This window comes from Amblyomma maculatum, unplaced genomic scaffold (genome assembly GCF_055883805.1).
Source record: "Amblyomma maculatum isolate TAMU_Amacu unplaced genomic scaffold, ASM5588380v1 scaffold_13, whole genome shotgun sequence".
In the NCBI taxonomy this organism is placed as follows: Eukaryota; Metazoa; Arthropoda; class Arachnida; order Ixodida; family Ixodidae; genus Amblyomma; species Amblyomma maculatum.
In genome coordinates this window covers 34,362,472-34,382,532 of record NW_028146738.1, presented here as the reverse complement: position 1 = coordinate 34,382,532, position 20,061 = coordinate 34,362,472, and the positions used below count along the sequence as shown (strand labels likewise).

Below are 20,061 nucleotides of genomic sequence, written 5' to 3'. Positions count from 1 at the left end.
CCTTTGTTTGTTTATGATTTCTTTATTTGTTTGTTTATTTATTTATTTGTTTATTTATAGGTACTGCGGTCTTTGTGAGATCACCTTAGCAGGGTGGGTGCACACATACAAGTGTACACACACAGAAAGGCAGAACAATACTGGTGAATTATTGCAGGTGCTCCTAAAATGGTATTTAATTATTTCTGCGTGACTGCGTCATTAGGGAGGTTATTCCACCCAACTATGGTTCGTGGGTAGTAAGAGTACTTAAAGGAATTAAATCTCGATGCTAAAGCTGTTATTGTTGTTTCGTGTTGTCTCGTTTTGTAGCTTGTCGATAAAGTTAAAATACCAAGTGTGAATATTGTAATGTCCGGTTAATAACTAAAAGAAGAAATTTAACCTAAAAATGTTACGTCTCTCACTTAATAACATGAAACCAGAATTTGAAGCAACTGCTGTAATTGAACAACGACCGTAGTTGTTTAAAATAAATCTTGCTGCTTTCCGTTGCATGCTGTCTAGTTTGTCAATATTCGATGCTGTGAAATGGTCCCAAATTATGACGGCATATTCTAGCGTTGGATGGATTATGGTGTATATGCGAGAGACCGTACAGTTGGCGTTGCTTATTTTAAAGATTGTAAAGAAGAAACTGATTACGCAGGGCGCTAGCTGTCACAGTATTGATGTGTTTCATCCTTAAGTTATTACTGATCCAGAGACAGAGGTATTTGTAATGCATTGGTTATGAAACAGTGACGTCGTTATTGCGGTATGAGAATAAAATTGGACTTTCCTTTTGGATTATTCGCGTGCATACTGTTTTTTCATAGTGAATTGTCATCTACCACACTTCAAACTACGCTATTACTTTTGAAAACTCGTTATTTGATCTAATTTGGTTTTATACAATTTTAGTTAATATTGTAGGCCACACAATCATCTGAAAACAATTTAACATGAACAGAAATATCATCAACATAGTCATTTATGAAGAGTATGAACATTAGAGGGCCTTAGTACGGACCCCCGGGGAATGCCTGAATCAACAGGTACGATATCAGAAGAGGGCTATTTAGTGAAACGAACTAATATCGGTTGCTTAAGAAAGCCGCGAATCAAGCATGGAGTTTATTTATGTTTATGAAGGATTCTATTTTGTGGACTAATTTAATTATGTGACACTTTATCAAAGCCTTCGAAAAATGCATGAAAATTGTGTTTGTCTGTTTTGCTTCATTTATTGTTTTCGAAAAGTGATGTATACTTTGAACTAACTAGCTGAGTATTTGTAGAGTGCCCATTTCTGAACCCGTGCTGTGCTTATGAAATGATATTGTGTTCCTCAAGAAAAATGATTAAATGCTTTTGAATTATGTGTTCGATAATTTTGTAGGGTGTTGGGGTTAGTGTACTCGAGCGGTAATTTTGATCGCGTGACTTGTCGCCTGTTTTATCTATCGGTTTGATTCGGGTAGTTCCCCAGTAGTCCGGTATTGAAGATTCACTTAGAGACTTATTACAAAGGACGCAAAAACATTTAAAGAACCATTCCGCGTAGCGCTTCAAGGAAGCATTAGCTGTGTTATCATGTCCAGGGAACAAATTCAAGTAAGAGGTTACAAACACCAGCTCCAGTAATCACCAAATAAGGAATTGAAGATAAGGGCATGTGAAATTCTAGAAGGTGGACATTATCTGTGGGAAAAAAGTTTTAAAGTTATTGAATGCTCAACAAATTGCACTTTAGTAACACACATTCACGCCATCTACTGAAAACATAGTGGGAGGCCGAAAACTTGGTGTCACAAGTCACCAACATTTCTCGAGAGACGTTCATCTTAGTGAATAACGAAGACCCGAAGAAGTCGATGCTAGTCCCCTTTCCACTACAGCCCCACAGGAAGATTTAATTTTGTTTTGGCACAATAAATACCCATTAAATATGGCACGTTCATTTGACATGAATTTAATCCATGAAGCCTGTAATGATATATTGCTGCCATGCTGGCTGAGAAGTAATTCATTCTTCGACATAGTAATGACGGCTCCTATCTAAACAATATGAAATGACAGCAATCCCTCACATCTCGTTAACGTATTGATACGTAGGCAGTCCACAGCCTTCTTGTGCGAGAACGTTTCTAACCAACACACAAGGGTTTATATGAGACCTACAGGTCGGGTCGAGTCGGCCTATCGGGCTGAAAACCGGTTGTTGGGCTCATGTATACGCTATAGGGTGTCTAGCTGCACTACCGTAGAGTCGGGCTGAGTCAGCTCGACGGCAGTGGGTAAGTTGGCTCGACCGGGTCAGCGCCTCCTCTTCCTGCCTCCTTGCTGGTCGGGCAGCAGCAGAAGGCAGGACAGTGAGCTGTTCGTCTGCGTATTCCTCTTCGTCCTTTCCCGCTTGCTCGTGGTCCGCTTGCTCGACGCAGGGTGTAGCGCAGATCTCGTCCCGAAAGAAACGGGTTCGTGTAAACCCGGACGCGTAGGGTTGACTGCTACCCGACAATCGGCTCCCAACGACTCCACCCACTAGCATGGGGCTGATGTATACAAGGCTACAACATAGGTGGGAGGTTTCGTGTCCGCTTTCTGCCTTTTACGTCCCCCCCCCCCCCCCCCCATCCCCTAATAGTTGCTTGTGAGCCGGCCAGGTGACATGCGTGAGGCGAGAACGCTCACATCCTGACGCCGTGGACTGACGACGCCTGCCGTTAGTCTTGCAAGGTAGTTTTCGCCTACTCATTCTTGCCCATCGGAGAACGCAAAATACTCTTGTAGTCGGCCACAGGCGCCATAAGAGGGAAACACCGAACCGGCACCAAAGGATGCCTAAGACTGTATCCCTTTTCCTACTGGTTCCGTCATGTGTCCACAGAAGGCGGAGGCAGGTATAAGAAAAAGGCTTTTTGGCTCCACGTGGGTCGCGCTAGGTCTCGGGACTTGCAGGAATGACGACCACCGATGCGATCTCTCCTCGGAGCTCGGCTCTGAATATTTCGCTCACTCCGTGGTATATATAGCTATTGTGTTAAATAAAGAACGTTAAAATTAATGCAACTTCTCAAGTCAACTGGAATTCGTGTTTAATATAACGGAGCTATAATTCCCCAGCGTGGAATAGACCCCACGTCACAAGACTAAACGCTTCGATACAATTTGCAAAAGATATATGATAGCGAGGCTTGCTTGCGTGTGGCATTCATAATTTTAACAGTATAGCTCGGAGGCTGTACAAGAGCTGAAGGAAGAATTCGAATAGGCATGCATGAAAAATATGCATTTACTGAACTTTTATGAAGCATGCTGCATATACGAGCTCGATGAAAAAAAAAAAAACAGGAAAAAGAGGTGATACACACCACTGCCAATAGAAATTGAAAGGGACATTGTGCACAAACACACAGCTCCTGCCAAATATATTGCAGAAAAGGGAGCCAAACCTAGCATAAATAAGCATACCCTTAGGAAACCGTCTTTGCTTTGGCTCTAACTTTTCTGCATAAATACGGGTAAAAATTTTTACTAAAATAATATCTTACGTGTTACGAAGCGGCACGTACCAAACTTGGTTGCTTCACTGCGTGCTTTCACTGATGTATGCTTGATTATGCTTCTGAACTGGTCGCTTTTATTGCATTACAAAGTTCTAAACTGACTCAGCTTCCTAAAATGTTCTACGTGACTAGCCTAAATGTAGCCGCAGTTAGCAGCTTCTGTCAACTCAATCATGCCATCTGATCTCCTGACGTCACATTGCCTACCGACCAATCAAGATCCTGCCACTTTACCTGATCTGCGAGATTCACGTCTATGATTGTTCACTCCTAACGGCGCAAATGTCGACAGTGGATTTTTTTAGAACTTGACCTGCAACGTCATCGCGTCAGTTCACAACATTAACCCAAGTGGCAACTTATTTGTCCTCAATTCTACCGGGGGTAAGAGAGAAAGGCTTGAAAGTCGGTCTGTGAGCGGACTAAAAAAAACTGGCTAAAATAGGTGACTGCCAGGATAACAATCACAGTGAGCAGGTGCCCGGCCGTGGGTGGCTGCTTCAAATATGTCGCTTCCTACGCTTCCGCTTTGGCCCAGCCGTCTTTAGCATGGGCTTTACCTCGGACGGTAGTTTTAGAAGTAGAAGGCTCACCCTTCTCACTTGGTCGCCGGCGGCGCTCCGCTTGTGCCTTGTTCTTTGCCATCCACCGCAACTCTGTCTTGCTGTAGTGACACTCGGCGTTTCTCTCGGTGGCGTGCACACGTCTGCTTCCTGTGTTTACGTATTCTTTGAGCTGCATTTGTACCATAATGAACAACACATGTCACCGACATCGAGGCTGACCAGCGCGACTGAATTCCCCCGCATCACTCGTAGCGCTCCTGCACGCCAGCTGCGCCGCTATCCACAGACGCTGGCTTTCATTTTTCATGCTCGAAACTCACGTTTTCATACGTTTCGCGGTGCTCTAAATTATTGTGCCTTAGAAATGTCTTTTGATGTTTTGGGAACATGTTCTAGAATGTTTATGACCTCTCTTAACCAATTTACAATATCGTAGATAAAGTCTTAATCGAGCCGTAGATCGAAATACTCCGTTGGGTGCGAAACCAATTCATCGTCCTCATTAGCGCAGCACAGAACACTTTAGGGTACGAGTTGCAGAACTGCCCCGTGGTGTTCTTCAATACATGGCAGCCTAATTTGGTCAAAATTTGAGATTTTAGGATACTGGCGGTTCTTGCAAACGTTAAAGAAAGCTATATCCTGATAGCAGATTTTCAGACTGTAATAAATGCATAGACATCGGAAATTAAAAACAGTTCAAACGATGCTGTTGCGAACGTTTTAGTTGTAACAGCCATACACATAACATGTATAATCAAAAAGCAAAGAAACGCTTTTCCCAAATCAGTGCTGACGAAAATGACCGGCAGCTTCTATTGGCGTCTTCAGGACATATATTACAACAGTATTAAAGAATTTATGTGAGTTGAGCAACAAATTTTGTATAAGGACTAGGACACTAACCAGTATGTATGCGGAGCACAATGAAGGCAAATAAAGGGCTTTACACCTCGGTCACACGGCACTTTTTCAAGGTCTTTACTGCAAAGGTATATTGCACTAACGGTGCACAATCAAAAAGGGACCGCGACACAACTACAAGGAAAGTGCAAATGACATACATGAAGATGGTAATTCATGTAAACTGTGTCAGCGTTGAAAGCTGAATCAGACTTAGGCCCTTATCTCTTCGTCGCCGCATTGCCAGTCTTTGCTTGCTTCATACATTTTTCCGTAGTTCACTAAGCCGCGCACCCTACAACAACCCTCGAGCCCGCATACCTCATAGCACTCGTCATCCTTTTTGCAAGTTTCGCGGCCTGGTGCCCGTAATACAAGTTTTGCCGCATCATTCTTTTCTTGGATTGCAGCAGACTGGAACGTCCTTCCTAACGACATCGCAGCCATCTCGTGCTCATCAAGCTTTGCCAATAATGTTACCAAACATGTTTCGTTTTGTTAACACTTGCTCACAAAAATATATTTACCCACCCCTTATCTAATATCCCTCGTGGGTTTTTAAGGTAATAAAATAAAATGAAATGAAAACCTCAGTCAGCGGCATTTGTCGACCGGCAAAATTACTTTAAATATATATATGGGAGAGGCCTTCGCCCTGCAGTGGGTATAGTCAGGCTAATGATGATGATGATGAACGAAAGCGTGGCAATGCGAAATAAATAGTACATTAGCAAGCAAACACTTCCAAGCGAAAAATGCGTGCTCAACAAAAAGGCTACAAAGAAAGAACATTGCACAAGGAGTAAAGCAAAGCATTTGTATGTCGATGCGGCTGCTGAAAACATTGTGTCTCCTCTCAGCAGCAGATTTTCTAAGTTCATGGTGATAAAAATTAAATTTAAATTAAAAATTAGGCAAAGTTTATGGTGATACTAAATTAGGTTAATTTAAAAATTATTTAGGGTAAAATTAGAAATGATAACAATTACGCCTAAATGAAATACTCAAAGTTATATTCGTATCAACGTTTCTGTTTTTCGAGTTCGCTCGATGGCACTCATGCTTGGGCTGCTACTTTATGCAGCCTAGAGGCCGCTGACGACCGCCTTTCCCACCACGGGCCTTTTTCGCAAAGGTCTCGAGGCTTTGGCGTGTAACTGCGCGTGTAACACAGAACCTTAATACCCAAGGCCATAGAAGTGCCCGTGTAATGGCAGGTAAGAACACAGAAGGTAAAATGTGTATTATTTAAAAGCAAAATACGTATAGTGTAGACCTGCATGAAAATTGGAAAGGGCATATCGGGAAGGAATCGTTCAAGAAGCTTCAAGATATTTAACGAAGACGGCACATGTCCAGTGAGCAAGGAGTAAATCCTCAGAAATGGTTGAACATACTATAGTTGAATGCAATAGTATCCATTCGATGTCGATGCAAGAACTGGCACTCTCCTTGTGGTTTTTGCGGTTTATAGATATCATCGGTCAGGAGAATGACCCTGCGGTGGAATTAGCAAAACGTGATTGGAAGACTGGTGACACAAAAGCGTAAAGAATGCGCAAGGTTTCAAGTGCAGGATTGATAAAGTATTTAACGAAATGGCGAATTTATAGACCTAATTATACCAGTGTTTAGAAAATATAAAAGCAATGATCAGCATGATGGCAACTCCAACTACCCAGTTTTAAAGTACGACTGATGAATGGACATCCGTCCATTCGTCCGTTATTCCACTCGTCCACCCATCCGAAAAGTGCATTCTAAATAAGCCACTCCCTGCAGAGTGAAGTTGCCCAACCACAATGATTACAAAGCTCTGGGCCCCAGCGGGCAACAGCAGCGCTGCCGCATATTGCATTAGTTATAGATTGATGTTGGTCTTTGTGCTACCTACAGAGGCCAGGGGCGGCTCGTAGATCAGCCGATCTACCGCCGAAACCATATAAATTGGAATGGGAAGGCGCAATTTTGCATTTAAGATCCTCCATTCCGCCGCGGTAAAAGCCGATGCTGGATCACGCCGCTTATCGTTTTGAAATGAGTCTCTGTAAGAATACGAAAGCATTCCTTTCCTAATGACGGGTGCCATCAGAATATTTCATCACGAAATGACATCTAAGCAAAAAAAAAAAAAAAACTGTGTTCAAGCCAGGAATGGCACGACCATTCTTCCGTGCCCCTGCCGAGCACGCTAACCATTATCAACGCCGACTTCCTCTGAACGTGCTCGCATTCTTCTTGCTATAGCGTACAAATCATATATATAGGGAGTTTAGGGGAACAAATAAAAACATAAGAAAGAAAAAGGTAAAAAACAAGAATAAATAAACATAAAACAGGTCTACTATCTAGTATAGCAACAGCAGCACCAACAACGTTCTCCGCTGGAGGTACAGCAGCGTTCTTAAATTTTTTCCAGATTAACGTAGATTCTTGGTCGTTTTCGGGCTCCGCGAAGAACCTTCTAAAGAATGTCAGCAAAATAAGCGCCTTAAAAATGGGTTGCGCTGTTTTAAAAGGCAGATTTCTTTTACGTGTTCGTTTCAGAAATGCCAGAAATTAATCTTCAAAGTGGTGTGCAAAATGCGAAGTAATCTTTCTGAGCATTATCTAAAGCGGACAACACAGAAAGCTTGGCACTGCAATTTCTTCCCTCTATAAGTATACTAAAGCAGTCCTTCGCACAGTTTCCTTTTTCATTCTCGCATTCATAACAATTATACCTATGGCTCAGTTTTTTTGCGGTGTACTATCATTTGAGGGAGTCCTTGCAAACCTCGTGAATATTTTTGCCGAAGCTCCTGGAGGCATCAGTGGGTATGCTCTTCGATTTGATCACCAAGTTGTCTCCCACAATCCTTGCTTGTACGCGTACGTGTCCCCCACAATCTTTGCTTGTACGCGTACGTAATCAGACGCCGCTGGTGTGTTATTTCCGAGTATCAAATTTGTTTACCTCTATATCGCAGTTGCCATTTAGGACGTGTGACGTCTGTTGCCGTGAAGTACGTGCGCTTTCTGTTTGTCAGCTGCGGCATCAAAACTTCTTGACGCTGATTTTATATGACGCCCCTCCATTATTTCGGAGCTAAGCGCAGTTTTCTGCCCTTGCATGCAGCAAGCTATTTCCAGCAATGCATTGGGCAGGTTCGTTCACTGAGCACGTAAATCTATGACGGTAGATAAGATAGCCATAGATAGTAAGACGAATTCAAGGTGACAGGCGATGTTATGCAGCCGTCAACGCTTTCCCTACGCTAAAAGTGGAGAGGGGTCCGTCCACACCGTTAATCGAGTTGCTCCAGTCCCGTACTTCATTGCACGCTTGAGGTAAAAATAAAATCCGTCTAGAATAAATGCATCGTCGCTTACCCGTTAAAATTACAACCATTGTAGTCCTCATCAGAGAGCTTGCGCCATCGTGTCGCTAAAGTTCAGCAGAAAACCTGTGTAGTCCTCATCAGAGAGCTTGCGCCATCGTGTCGCTAAAGTTGAGCAGAAAACCTGTGTAGTCCTCATCAGAGAGCTTGCGCCATCGTGTCGCTAAAGTTGAGCAGAAGCAGGTTTTGTGTTGCTGTAAGGCTTGGCAACTTCGTGTTACGATGGCCCGATACCAGTCTCGTTCTGCGTACGCCTCACTGGTTACGCGCGGTTAAGGGAAGACATAACTTTTACTACGACTCAACAAAGCAGCAGAGCAGGTTTCCGCTCATTTCAGGGCTTTCGCCGGTTTATTTAAGGTGCTGGCCACGTGCATGCAGCTTCTTGCAGTTCGTAAGCCGGATAGTTAAGTCTACAGAAAGTGACGAAGCATCATTTCTTAAGCGGTCTGCGAAGAGCTACCAAGGGGTTCTTCATTCGCAAACAAAAAGCACCCTGGAAAGTTATTTCACTCCCCAGGACATTGAACGGATGTACGGCCGAGAAAGGCAAATGGGATTCAGCTCATTTGGATTTATTTGGCGCTAGAAGTATTTCTCCCTTCACTAATTACGATTTTGTGGCTGCCACAGGCACATGTGCGGATGTGTTAACCTCGGACTAGAGGATGAAGTCCCGGATGTTTGGAGTATTTTGTCTACCATTGTATGGCCTTCTTTTCTCAGTTCCCAAGTGTTATGCGCTAACGACGACAGCGAACAGCTCTGCTAGCGTTGGCGCTACTCACGCTAGTATCATGCACGACGTGCACACAAGTTCTCCAGTCTTGTCTACGTTTGAACCGAGTGATAGCAATCATAAAATGATGGAGTTGCCGCCGGTGGTCATCTCTAACAAGCCAAGAAGTCCTTCACACGGCACAGGTGCACCTAGCAAAAAGACAGCGGAGGCGACGACCGAAGTGGAGCGTGATGGAGCTTCGTCCCCGTATTCGAGTTCGAATGTGTCATGGCACTTTGATTCTGTGCACGATGGGGGTCCTGAGGTTACACCAGGAGCTTACAACGTTACCAGCATCAATGCAGAAGCAAGGTTAACAGATTCGAGTGAAGACTCTGCTACTACAGCGGAAATGATGACACCAGGCACACGACCGGCCAAGTTCAGTCTTGACAGCTTGCGGGCCTCAATAAAGCAGTTCATGTCCAATCAAGGTAGGGGTCTTTTGAGGAATGTGCTACAGGCTGATATATCAACTGAATGCAGCGTCGGCTTGCTCAAGTTCGCACGCGCCATCCAAGAGCTCGAACCATGGGCCTTTAAGCGTAAGTCTCTGGAGCTTTGCTGCTTTCTTTTCACATCTGTTCATTTTATATCGCACCTGCTTGGGTTAGGAGACTGAATACTATTGTGTAGCCCGACAGAAGGCCGATGCTCATTTCGAGGCTCGAGACTCAACATCGCCGATGTAGACAATATACAGGCAATGCGCCGATGCGTACACTCTCATATGTTCTTTGCGCAATATTTTTTTTTCTAACGGTGAAGTGAATATAATTTGCTTTCAACGCCACACGGTAAAGACATCACTTGCTTTCTCTGAGAATCTTATGATGTCATTAAATTGTCTTTACCTCTTTTCTGTACTGCGGCGGAGGTAGTGCCAGCGCAACCATACAGCACAACCTATTTACCGAAACATTTCTGCAGAGGGCCACATAGTATTGTTTTCGCTGCATGACTTTGCTTGAATTTTCTTTTAGTAACGTAACGATCTTTAGTGGTGTGGACACCGCAGGTGCATGTCAGCATTAATTTTATGATCTATGAATAAGTTACGTTATGACATCAGGTTTTCGTGCGAGGTGTTATTAATCATTTTACGCGAAGTGAATTAGTGTTATTAATCATTTTACGCGTTTGGTCGAAAAGCCGTCGCTGTCGCCGTAACCCAAATTGATTTATTCTTTTGGGGTTTAAACCATCCCAAAGCGACTCAGGCTATGAGGGAAGCCGTAGTAGATGGTTTTGGAAATTTCGACCACCTGGCGTTCTTTAACATGCACTGATATCGCACAGCACATGGACGCCTTGCTGTTTGCGTCTATCGGAAGGCGGCCGCTGAGGCCGGGTGTTGATCTCGCTTCCTTGGGTACATTAGCCGAGAGACGCTCTATAGCCAGTGCCACAGGGCAAGGCATATAAATTTACTCATTTGCACAACACAGCAGCCAAAGCCTGTATGAGGATTTTTTTTTTTCTTTTTTGCCCGTGACCTACCGAAGTAATCGACGCCACGGGCAAATACCCAACCGGCTTATTCCAAGCTGCCGTTAGCGACCTGGGCGCCTATGATGAGTGCATCGAGACCGTGGTGAAGAACGAGGAAGGCATTGAGGAAATGCGGGGCCAGTACTGCGATGTCCACGTGCTCTCTAACTTCGATGACACCGACGTTCTAACCCACTTCCTCCCAGCCATGACCATGTCTTTCAAACGGGTAAGGACAGTACCATGTCTATCTTATTTCATATCTCTGGCTCTACAAAAAAGCCCTCTTACCTCCCTTCTGGCCTCGCATCCATTGCTGAATCGTAAACGTGCTGCATGTTCAAACCAATGCCTCTTGATTATATGAGTTTTGAGTTTTCCTGCTTTTGTATCTTGAAAAATAAACTCTGTAATGCAAGAACCTCATGGCAGCAAAATTTCTGATATTTTCTATCGAATGTTTTCTCTCCGGAAGGAAAGAATTATATTTGAATTAATAATGAACTCTGTGAGTTTACCGTAACAAAAAAAACTCACAGAACTTTTTTTGTTATATATATAGAAGTGCAGTCGCAGAACTTCCAATATTTTTATTTTGTGCTTTTTCGAAGAAAGCGATACGGCAGCAACTTGAATATATATATATATATATATATATATATATATATATATATATATATATATATATTTAGGAAGAACATATTTTACTTTGGCACAACGGACATAATGTAAGATGGAGTCCAAAGTCAGACTCCGCCCGTGGAGTTCTAACGCCAGTGTGCTTCTCCGCGGACGGCTCGCTTTGCAGTAGCCACCGCGCATACAGAGAGTGCGGCATTCTTCCACCGCGTACGCCCATCCTCCATTGGTAGCTCTCTAAGGCAGATGCCATGGCAACCTTTCTCCGGTTGTATGTTCTTCGCACACGTCGCCGCTTCCCCCTCCCGCACAAACGCCCAACCTCATTCGTTTATTATGGTTCGCCTCCTGGAGGTTTTAGCGGCAGCCACCCAAGGGTTGCGCATTTCTACGCCGTCGCAATATCTTCCTCCTTGCATGGTAACGCTATCCTCCATCATTTCGCTTGGTGCCCAGCCTCTGAGTGGCTCTAATCACTGCCCGTTTAAGCCGACTACTACTACTGCTATAACAACGCTAATCACATGGAAGAGATTCCTAAAATCTGTTCCTGACATTAGCGTTCATAGGCTTTTTTTTTTTTGGTAATGTTACGTGGTGTTTTCAAACAAACGATATCTAGCCTCTAACAGAAAATATAGACAAACCTTGTTCTAAGTGAGTGCAGTTAGCAACCCAAACGTAGTGCCTTTATTAGCCCAGTGCGTTCTCCAGCGATGTAAAGTTTCCAACAGGTTTGAGTATAAGAAAAGAAAAAAACGGCGAAAAGTAGTTTTCAGTCGAGAAATATACGAAATATTAGGTTGTTGCTCTAAAAAAAAAAAAAACTCCCTGATACATTCAGATATGTCCCAGTATTGACATGAGAATAATTTTTTTTTTTTATGGATTCTTGTTCACATGTGCTTTCCTTTTCTGTTTCACTGACTTCTCAAAAGAGCGCTGCATGTTAGGTTGTGGTAGCGACGGTGGACACTTCCGCTTCAATCACAGATGCAAAGGAGGCACATGCAGTGGAACGCTGTAAGATGCGGGGATTGGCCACCGTACAGTTAGCGTCGCACGTTGATGTTTCAAGGATCAAAAACAGTTAGAGTCTCTTCACAAATAAGTTATGAGGTGTGGAGCTTTGCTGTCTAAAATAGATAAGAAGTAATCTGACAAAAACGTCTGAACAACAGCACAAGCTTTCCTTGAGGAGCTTGTTGAGGAGCTAGCATAAATCATACAGACTGTGCGACAGCGCTCTTGCTGACGGTCATTGCTCGTATGACACCGTCTGCATCGAAGGTTAGCTTCTGAACTATCTTCTACTGCACTCGATAACATGACTACTTTCTTCTGTTTGACAGAATGTGATGATGAGGCCAGTGAGCCGTAAAAAGAAGCTCAGATATTAACTAACCACAAATAATTTTGGGCCTGAAGCATGCAACTGAAAACGGCGAGCTATATAGCGATTTTGTTATTCTCGCTCATAGACTCGATGACAATTGAAATGGCACAACTAAGGCCTCTGCAGTGTTTGCACGTGGGTTTTACAGCAAGGCATACATCGTCTTGTGATAAAGCTTTAGGGGATTACGGTTATTAACGGAAATTAAACAATCACCGTACTTGTGGTTTAGGAAGTAATATCACATTGAAAATTGAAGACCAATAATGTCAAGGTCAGCCCTTTTCTTAAGCTAACCTAATGGACAGTGTGATTCGAATTATCTTAATCTCAAAATGCGTATTTGAAAGCTAAAGGAATAAAGACCAAGAACAAAAGTGCTAGTTTGTATTTCGTTTTTCGTCTTTATAATTCGGTATTTGTGCGCTGTGATCACCCAGATGCCTTGCCATAAAAACCATTTCAAGAGGAAGCATGGACGTAGCTGTCATAGTGCTTAAAATATGTGCTTGTAAACAGGTGAAAACATTGCAGTGTTTTCACCTGTCGGTGTACGGCCTTGTATACCGGTCCAGTATTTTTCCCTGTTTTTTTACTTCTTGGGAAAGAAGGAAAACCGCAGTCATAAGTCGCCGCTATAATGCCGTAGCGCTGAAGAGAAGTTTCAGGGTTGACGCAGAAGTCGCGGTCTTCTCTTCAGAAGTCCTCGATAGTTGTTTATTTTAAACTGAGGATGAGGGGCCGTTGAGCTAAGCCCCGCGTGAAACCGATGGCAGGTCTATTCAGGCTTTGTTCGTGTTATAACAGCATTGGGTGAAAAGCGTAGCAATTTTTAGCGGACTAGGAGGTCGTTTTAAAGTGGGTTTGGCTCGCGACGCATTTAGTGCACATCACGCAGCTTTTAACACGGGTACGTCGGAAGAGAGCCTAACTATTTAGTAAAGCAGTCATTCTCATTTCCTCGCCCAAGCTTACATGACAAAAGTTGTAAGCGTAGTTCTTTGTTTGCTGAGCCCATATTACTGCGCACCAGGCGCCATTGGGCTGGGCTAGGTTGCTAGCTGCGTATCCTAGACGAAACAAAATAGGAGGTTAGTTTGCGCATTTTATTTGTACTACAAGGTCCATTTCGCCAGGTTCCACATTCATATTGTTGTACTTGCCTATGCATTCACCTTTGCACTCAGGCACCAAGGTTCAAAAACTACACAAAAAATGGAGCACTTCCGGGCATCCGCATCGGCATTTGCTTCATTGATGACTGCAACGAGAAAGACCTGGCCAGCATTGCCGATAGCCGTGAGTCGGGAAGTTTGTTTTCTCGGGCGGAGTCTGTGAGCCACGACTATTGTATGAAAGTATTAGTTCATTTCCTCTTGCGTGAGGGTGCATCCGCTGAACCATAACACAGAAGGAGGAATAGCACGCAGGTGTGTCAAGAAAGAAAACAATATTTGAGAACTAGAGGGGCCCGCTTAGACCATTCACCAGAAAATTCGGCTATAGCTTTGGGGTTAGACATTGAACGCCACACATCCCTCACAAAAACCTATCTGTTCACGCAACACAAGACGAGAACTTCGGGGTCGCTAAGATAGTCGGAATCACATTGCGCTTTTCTGAGCCTCTTGCTTCCCTCTCCTTTCTCATCGTCATGGTGTAGTACGTGAACCTTTCATGGTAGTCACCTTGTAGGCAGTTTTCGAGAGGAACCCCACTCTGTTGGGCATTCCTCCGCCCGTGTCCGAACTTCTCCGCCCATAGTACCGCCACCCCCAATCTTTTAAGGCGAAAGCCTTTAATGCCTCATACTGTCCTTAGCAAATGTGTCCACGTTTCGGGTGCATGCCTTATATGGGCATATGCCAATCACTATTCAATCAATACAAAATCAATAGTAATCGGATGATATCGAAAGATGATTTAAGGCATTTTCAATATACTTTCATGATAATGTACGACTATTAATAAAATACTTAAGCAGAAGCCCATAGCAACCCATGCATTTGGAGGTCATCGTAACTATCCCTAACCATCCCATACTAGTTAAGGGGGGTTTAACTAATACTAACTAGACATTACTTAGTACTCAGAAAGAGCAAGCCATAGTTAACTATCACTAACCAATAGTAATCGTTAGACGTTTCGAGACGTCCATAGCCGTCACATGGTGACGTCATCGGCTGTGACGTCATCATGACGTCACATCCGGTCAATATGTCATAACTGGTGATGACTTCGTCAGGAGATTCACGCATATACGAAGCTGACCCCTGCTGGCGTTCGATCCAGGCGTCCGTGCGGCCATTTGGCGCTTGCATTTACCGCAGCCGATCATGTGTAGAGAAAAGAGGGTGGTACGATTTAGAGATAGGAAAAATGTGTACGTCGAGAAACATCTGATACTCAAACCTGCTGGTAACCTTAAATAGGCCCTCAATCCCGTCGAATAATGGCGGCGTTGCGTCAAATACGGTAGAGGAAAGTGGAGCCGGCATAGAGAGAAATATGTCATGAGAAAGCACCACCTGGAGAAGGGGCTTCGAAAGCGCATTGCGACATCATTGCTCGTTCAAGAATCGCGGCAGGTCGTAATGCTACGCTTTCTACATTCATCTTTCTGTAATTCCAAGCGCGAACTTCGATGCAGGTTTATTGGCGCGTTGATTACGAATATGTGTCATCCCCGATGTTCCTCAAGCGTCGCTGCTCATTTTTGGGTTACGCCGATGCTGTGAAGTTTGCCACGGAGCCAATAGCGGTGTGCACTGCGTATGAAGCTGCGTAAAAGTATCCGCACCAGTCACATCCGATGCAGACCTAACGGTTACCCATTGTTCTTTTTTAATGCTTTCACTAGGACACCTACGTGATTCGCTTGCTTTACTCGACAACTGTATACCTTCAGCTCTCACGTGCCAACCACGGAATTTCGTTTTTCTAATAAATATCAAATGATAATTACCGCTATAGGTACACCGAATTACAGAAACAAAATATTCTATTACGTTCTTGACCCTGCGTAATTCAGGCCTGATATCAGCAAAATCTGTATGATCTAGCTCCTGTGGCGACACTTGGCGATGCGTATTTTTCCCACTCGTTCAAGTGTAGGCATACGATGTATTCCGTTACCAACGTTATTTCGACATGACGCCACGCGTCACTTGCCAGAGGCGGCTGCAACTACGTACATGAAGACGTTATGCTCCCCCTGCTGGTATGAATACCGGGCAGCCCGGTTAAATAATAACTTCGTCGCTATAAGCACAAGCGTACCGTAATGATTTGCCACCTGCTGCCCTTTCCGCCAGCCAATATACTGTGTCTGCAATGCGTGGATGCGATTCATGAGAAACTGAAACAAATCTGGCTTCAAGGTGTTCCCTCTGGTTGGTTACCAGTATCTGCATTTCGCAGCACTGAATGCTTTTAACGGTCCGGTATCGCCATAAAGAGGCAAAACTGCATCCGCTGCTCTCTCCCACTTGCTTACTTTTCGGCCCCGCTGTAGGTGAAGATGGCTACTCACGAGGCAACGCGGGCATTGCGGATTTCTCCACTCAATTGCAAACACTGCGTGATCGATCTTCTCACTCCTCCTTCAGCCGGTTGTCCCGTTTCAAATAACAAAGGTCCTTTTTTCTCACCTTGTGATTCGAATAAACGCTGTGAGGCGCTTTATGTAGCGACCTTTTGTTATATGGCCAATGTTCGGTCTAGATCGGCGTGCATGCTTTCCGTGAGTGAGAAAATCAATTACCGTCTTTTTTTTATAATTCAAGTAATTTTTATTTTGAACGCCATGATGTTTCAGTGGGACTTAAGCTGCCTGTGTGACCTTTTTTACCGCGCAGTGGTCGGGACTGTCCTGAAAATTACGGTGAAAGACTGTGTGACCAGCAAGCAGGAGAAAATAAATCGCCCCCAAGCCTCAATCATGTAAGCGTTAACAACTGAATTTTCTTTCTTCACTAATTTCATTAGCACCTTGCTTAGTATATTTAAGAGTGTTGGAAAATCGTTTCAGAGGTTCCAAAGCCATACCGTATACTGGGGATAGATTTTTCATCAGTTTGTGGAGTGAGAGGCTGACTAGAAGTGTCGCTTAACTGAAAGGTATCTTGTATGTGTCATTATCTCACGACTGGAAACAATTGAGTCCGCGAGTTCAATTTATTTTTATGAACAACTTACAAGAGCAAAAATGTTTCAATCAGGAAGAAGAGGGCTCCCATGTTTACGCTCATTGTCATTCTTAATAGTTGATAAGTTAAGATATACTATTTGATGATGCCCGCAGATCTTAGAACCATTTACAGTTATTGCCAAATGCACATCGCGGTACATTTAGTTGCCCTTGATTTACAGGATTTTGGTCATATTCGCCGCTGAAACCAATGGTTAAATTCTTCCTTCAAAGGAAAGCAATCCTTTAAAGAAAGCCTGGAGGCAAATATCACAAAAAAAGAAACAAATCTGAAAAATAAAAACCAGAAGCGCCAAATTATGATGCAGAATCAGCTGGTGCAGAAAATAACAACAATGCTAAAGTGGCAACTGCTTAGAGAGAATTTGATCTGCCAGCTGTCTGTGATTTTAATTTAGATCCTAGAACGCTTCGGGCAGGAATTTAGTATTAACGTGTGCGCAATTCTTGAAATTATCAATATCTTATCACTATTTGTTCCTGTTTGCAATGCTGAAGCTGCGGGCTACACTACAAACTAACAAATGGCGCCCATGACGTCACATACCTCGCATACCAGATCTATCTGCAACGTTTGCAGCTGCGCCGAACTGCTTCAGCATTTTTCGTAATGGTCGTATGCGATTTCCGCACTTTATGTCAAAAAGTCTTTGTCAGCTTTGAGTTCAGCAGAGAGGGGCGCGCGTCGAGTTCCTCGACAACCGCCGATCGCCCAGGCTAATTCTTATCGCCCCTAGTTCTGACTTCAATTCTGTGGGGGTGCATGCCAGCCCAATGAAGGGTTCGTTACAGTGCCGTGATTACTGTCTCGTCCGTTGTCTATAACACTATCACAACGACGTAACAATATTGGCACACCGCTGTCCATCTTTTGGCGCCACCAAGTGGCTGAATGTCTTGGCGCGTAGCTGAGCATCGTCCTCGTCTGTCTCGAGCTTCGCTCGAATAAAAGGGCCTGTACGGTTCTTCTGCTGCTTGCTACGTGTGTTGGTGACATTTGGTGGAAGTGCTGGGTAGAATCCCATCTACGTTGCCCCCGAAGACGTCAGTGACGCTGCTCATCAATGCGTGGACGCGACTCCCGTCCATAAAGAGAGCCGTCGCCTCCGAGGCCTACAACCTGAGTTCGAACCACTGACCACAACGCTACGAACAATGACACCCACGACGAGCAGCCTGACAAGTCAGCCTTCCAGCAATGCCCCACAGTTCGTCCTTCTCGCACCTCCATCACCGCCATCATTTAACGGTGACCGGCTCGAGAATATGGAAGACTGGTTGGCCAGTTTTGACCGTGTGGCCGCATTCAACCAATCGGACGACCAGCGGAAGCTAATGAACGTGTACTTCGCGCGGCAAAACTCGGCCAAGACGTTGTTCGAGAACCACGCGGCGTCTTTTGTCAAATGGGCAGCCTTTTGCCGTGAGTTGCTTACAACATTCAGCTCAAGTGCGCGCAAAGAAAACGGAGAGATTACAACTCTGTTCGAGGTCTCAACAGTCAAATGTGAGCGTGGCTATGTTTGTCGAGGAAATGACCCGGCTTTTCAGTCGGGCTGACCCTACCATGCCTGAGGCAACGACATTACGGCCCCTCATGCGCGGGGAGAAGGAACAGTTGTTCGCTGGACTCATTCGCGACCCTCCAAGAAATGTAACAGATTTCGCGAGAGAAGCTACCAGCAAGGAACGTTCACTGACGGCCAATATGGCCGTCAGGCAAGCGTAGCGGCTACACCCTACTGCGCGTCCGTGCCAGCAGCCAGGGACGAGGCATTGCGGGAGCTTGTGAGGAGCATTTTCCACGGAGAGTTTCAGAACCTCCACTTGGATGCTCCACCTGCAATGAATTGTTCTACCGGGGACGTCATCCGTCATGAAATCCGGCGAGCGGTGCAGCCACCACTAGCACCACAACCGGAGCCAAGCATCATGACTTATATTGATGTCCTAGTCGACCTGCCCAGAGCCACATCCATTCCGCTCCGTTATCGGACAACCGCCTCGCTACATGCGCCCCGTCGAGCAGCAACAAGATCTGCGCCCCGTCGAGCCGCAGTAAGACCAGCGTCCCGCTATCAGCAAGGCGCACTTGTGGCGCACGGCCAACAGACGGCCGCTCTGTTATCACTGCGGCGAGCCTGGCCACATTCTTCGCAGCTGCCCATACCGGAGAAAAGGTTTAAGAGGATTTCCACCAAACGCGGCTCGACCCCGCTATGGCGAAAGACCACAGGAGATTGAGGAATACCTGGCAACTAACGAGATGCACCCGACGTCACCACAACGGCAGTCGCGATCGTCATCCCCGAGGCATTTTGCTTCGCCCAGTCAATACTTCCCCTCTGGGCAATTCAGAGGCACGTCCCCTCAACGGAAAAACTAAACACGACGACCTCCGGGGGTGAGGCCGCCGCTACGTCTCCACAGCCTCCACCCGACGATTTGACGCGACGGCCCGAGCGGCGACGACCCGATACGACGAACTTACCGACGTTCTGCGAACGCGTTGTTTCCGGGGAAGTTTTTGTAACCGCCGACAGTTGTGATGTGACCGCACTTGTGGATACCGGCGCCGATTTTCATGAGCAGCCAGCTAGCCATGGCAGTTCGTAAAGTTCTGATGCCTTGGTCTGGGTCAAAGATGCGTACCGCTGGTGGCCATGTGATGACGCCGATTGGCAGGTGCACTTGCCGCATAGAGATCTGCGGTTTTACTTTCACTGGCACATTTGCCGTATTACAAGAGTGCTGCAAAGATCTGATTCTCGGCATGCATTTTCTTCAAGAGTATGGTCCTGTTATAAACTTGCGGGAGCAGCTCATAGTATCGTATTCAATCAAGCGAGCCGTTGTTAGCGACACGGACTTCCGGAAAACGAGGTTGCGCGTCTGTGACGAGCACAAAACGATACCTCCGCGTGCGAGCTAGTTCGTCACAGTCGAATTTGATCGCAGCACCGGCACGCGTGGAATTGCTGAAGCTAACATGTCGCTACTTCTCACTAGACAAGTTTGTGTAGCTCAGGGCCTTGTCGAACTTCTCCGTGGGCAAGCCTAAGTGCTAGTAACAAACTTCACACGTGAACCCCAACATTTGACGGCGAACACGACGGTCGCTTATTTTGAAGAACTTGGGGAATGTAC

At 45.1% G+C, this 20,061-nt stretch overlaps 1 protein-coding gene across 1 annotated transcript in view; it reads left to right on the top strand.

Moving 5' to 3' along the window:
* Positions 1 to 9,599: 9,599 nt before the first annotated feature.
* LOC146172546 (nose resistant to fluoxetine protein 6-like) overlaps positions 9,600 to 20,061 on the top strand; it is a 63,563-nt gene continuing 53,101 nt past the window's right edge. The window contains exons 1-4 of the mRNA XM_084585956.1: positions 9,600 to 9,723; positions 10,684 to 10,898; positions 13,892 to 14,003; positions 16,562 to 16,646. Of these exons, the coding sequence (XP_084442082.1) occupies positions 9,600 to 9,723; positions 10,684 to 10,898; positions 13,892 to 14,003; positions 16,562 to 16,646 (536 nt within the window). The remainder of the gene's footprint in view (positions 9,724 to 10,683; positions 10,899 to 13,891; positions 14,004 to 16,561; positions 16,647 to 20,061) is intronic.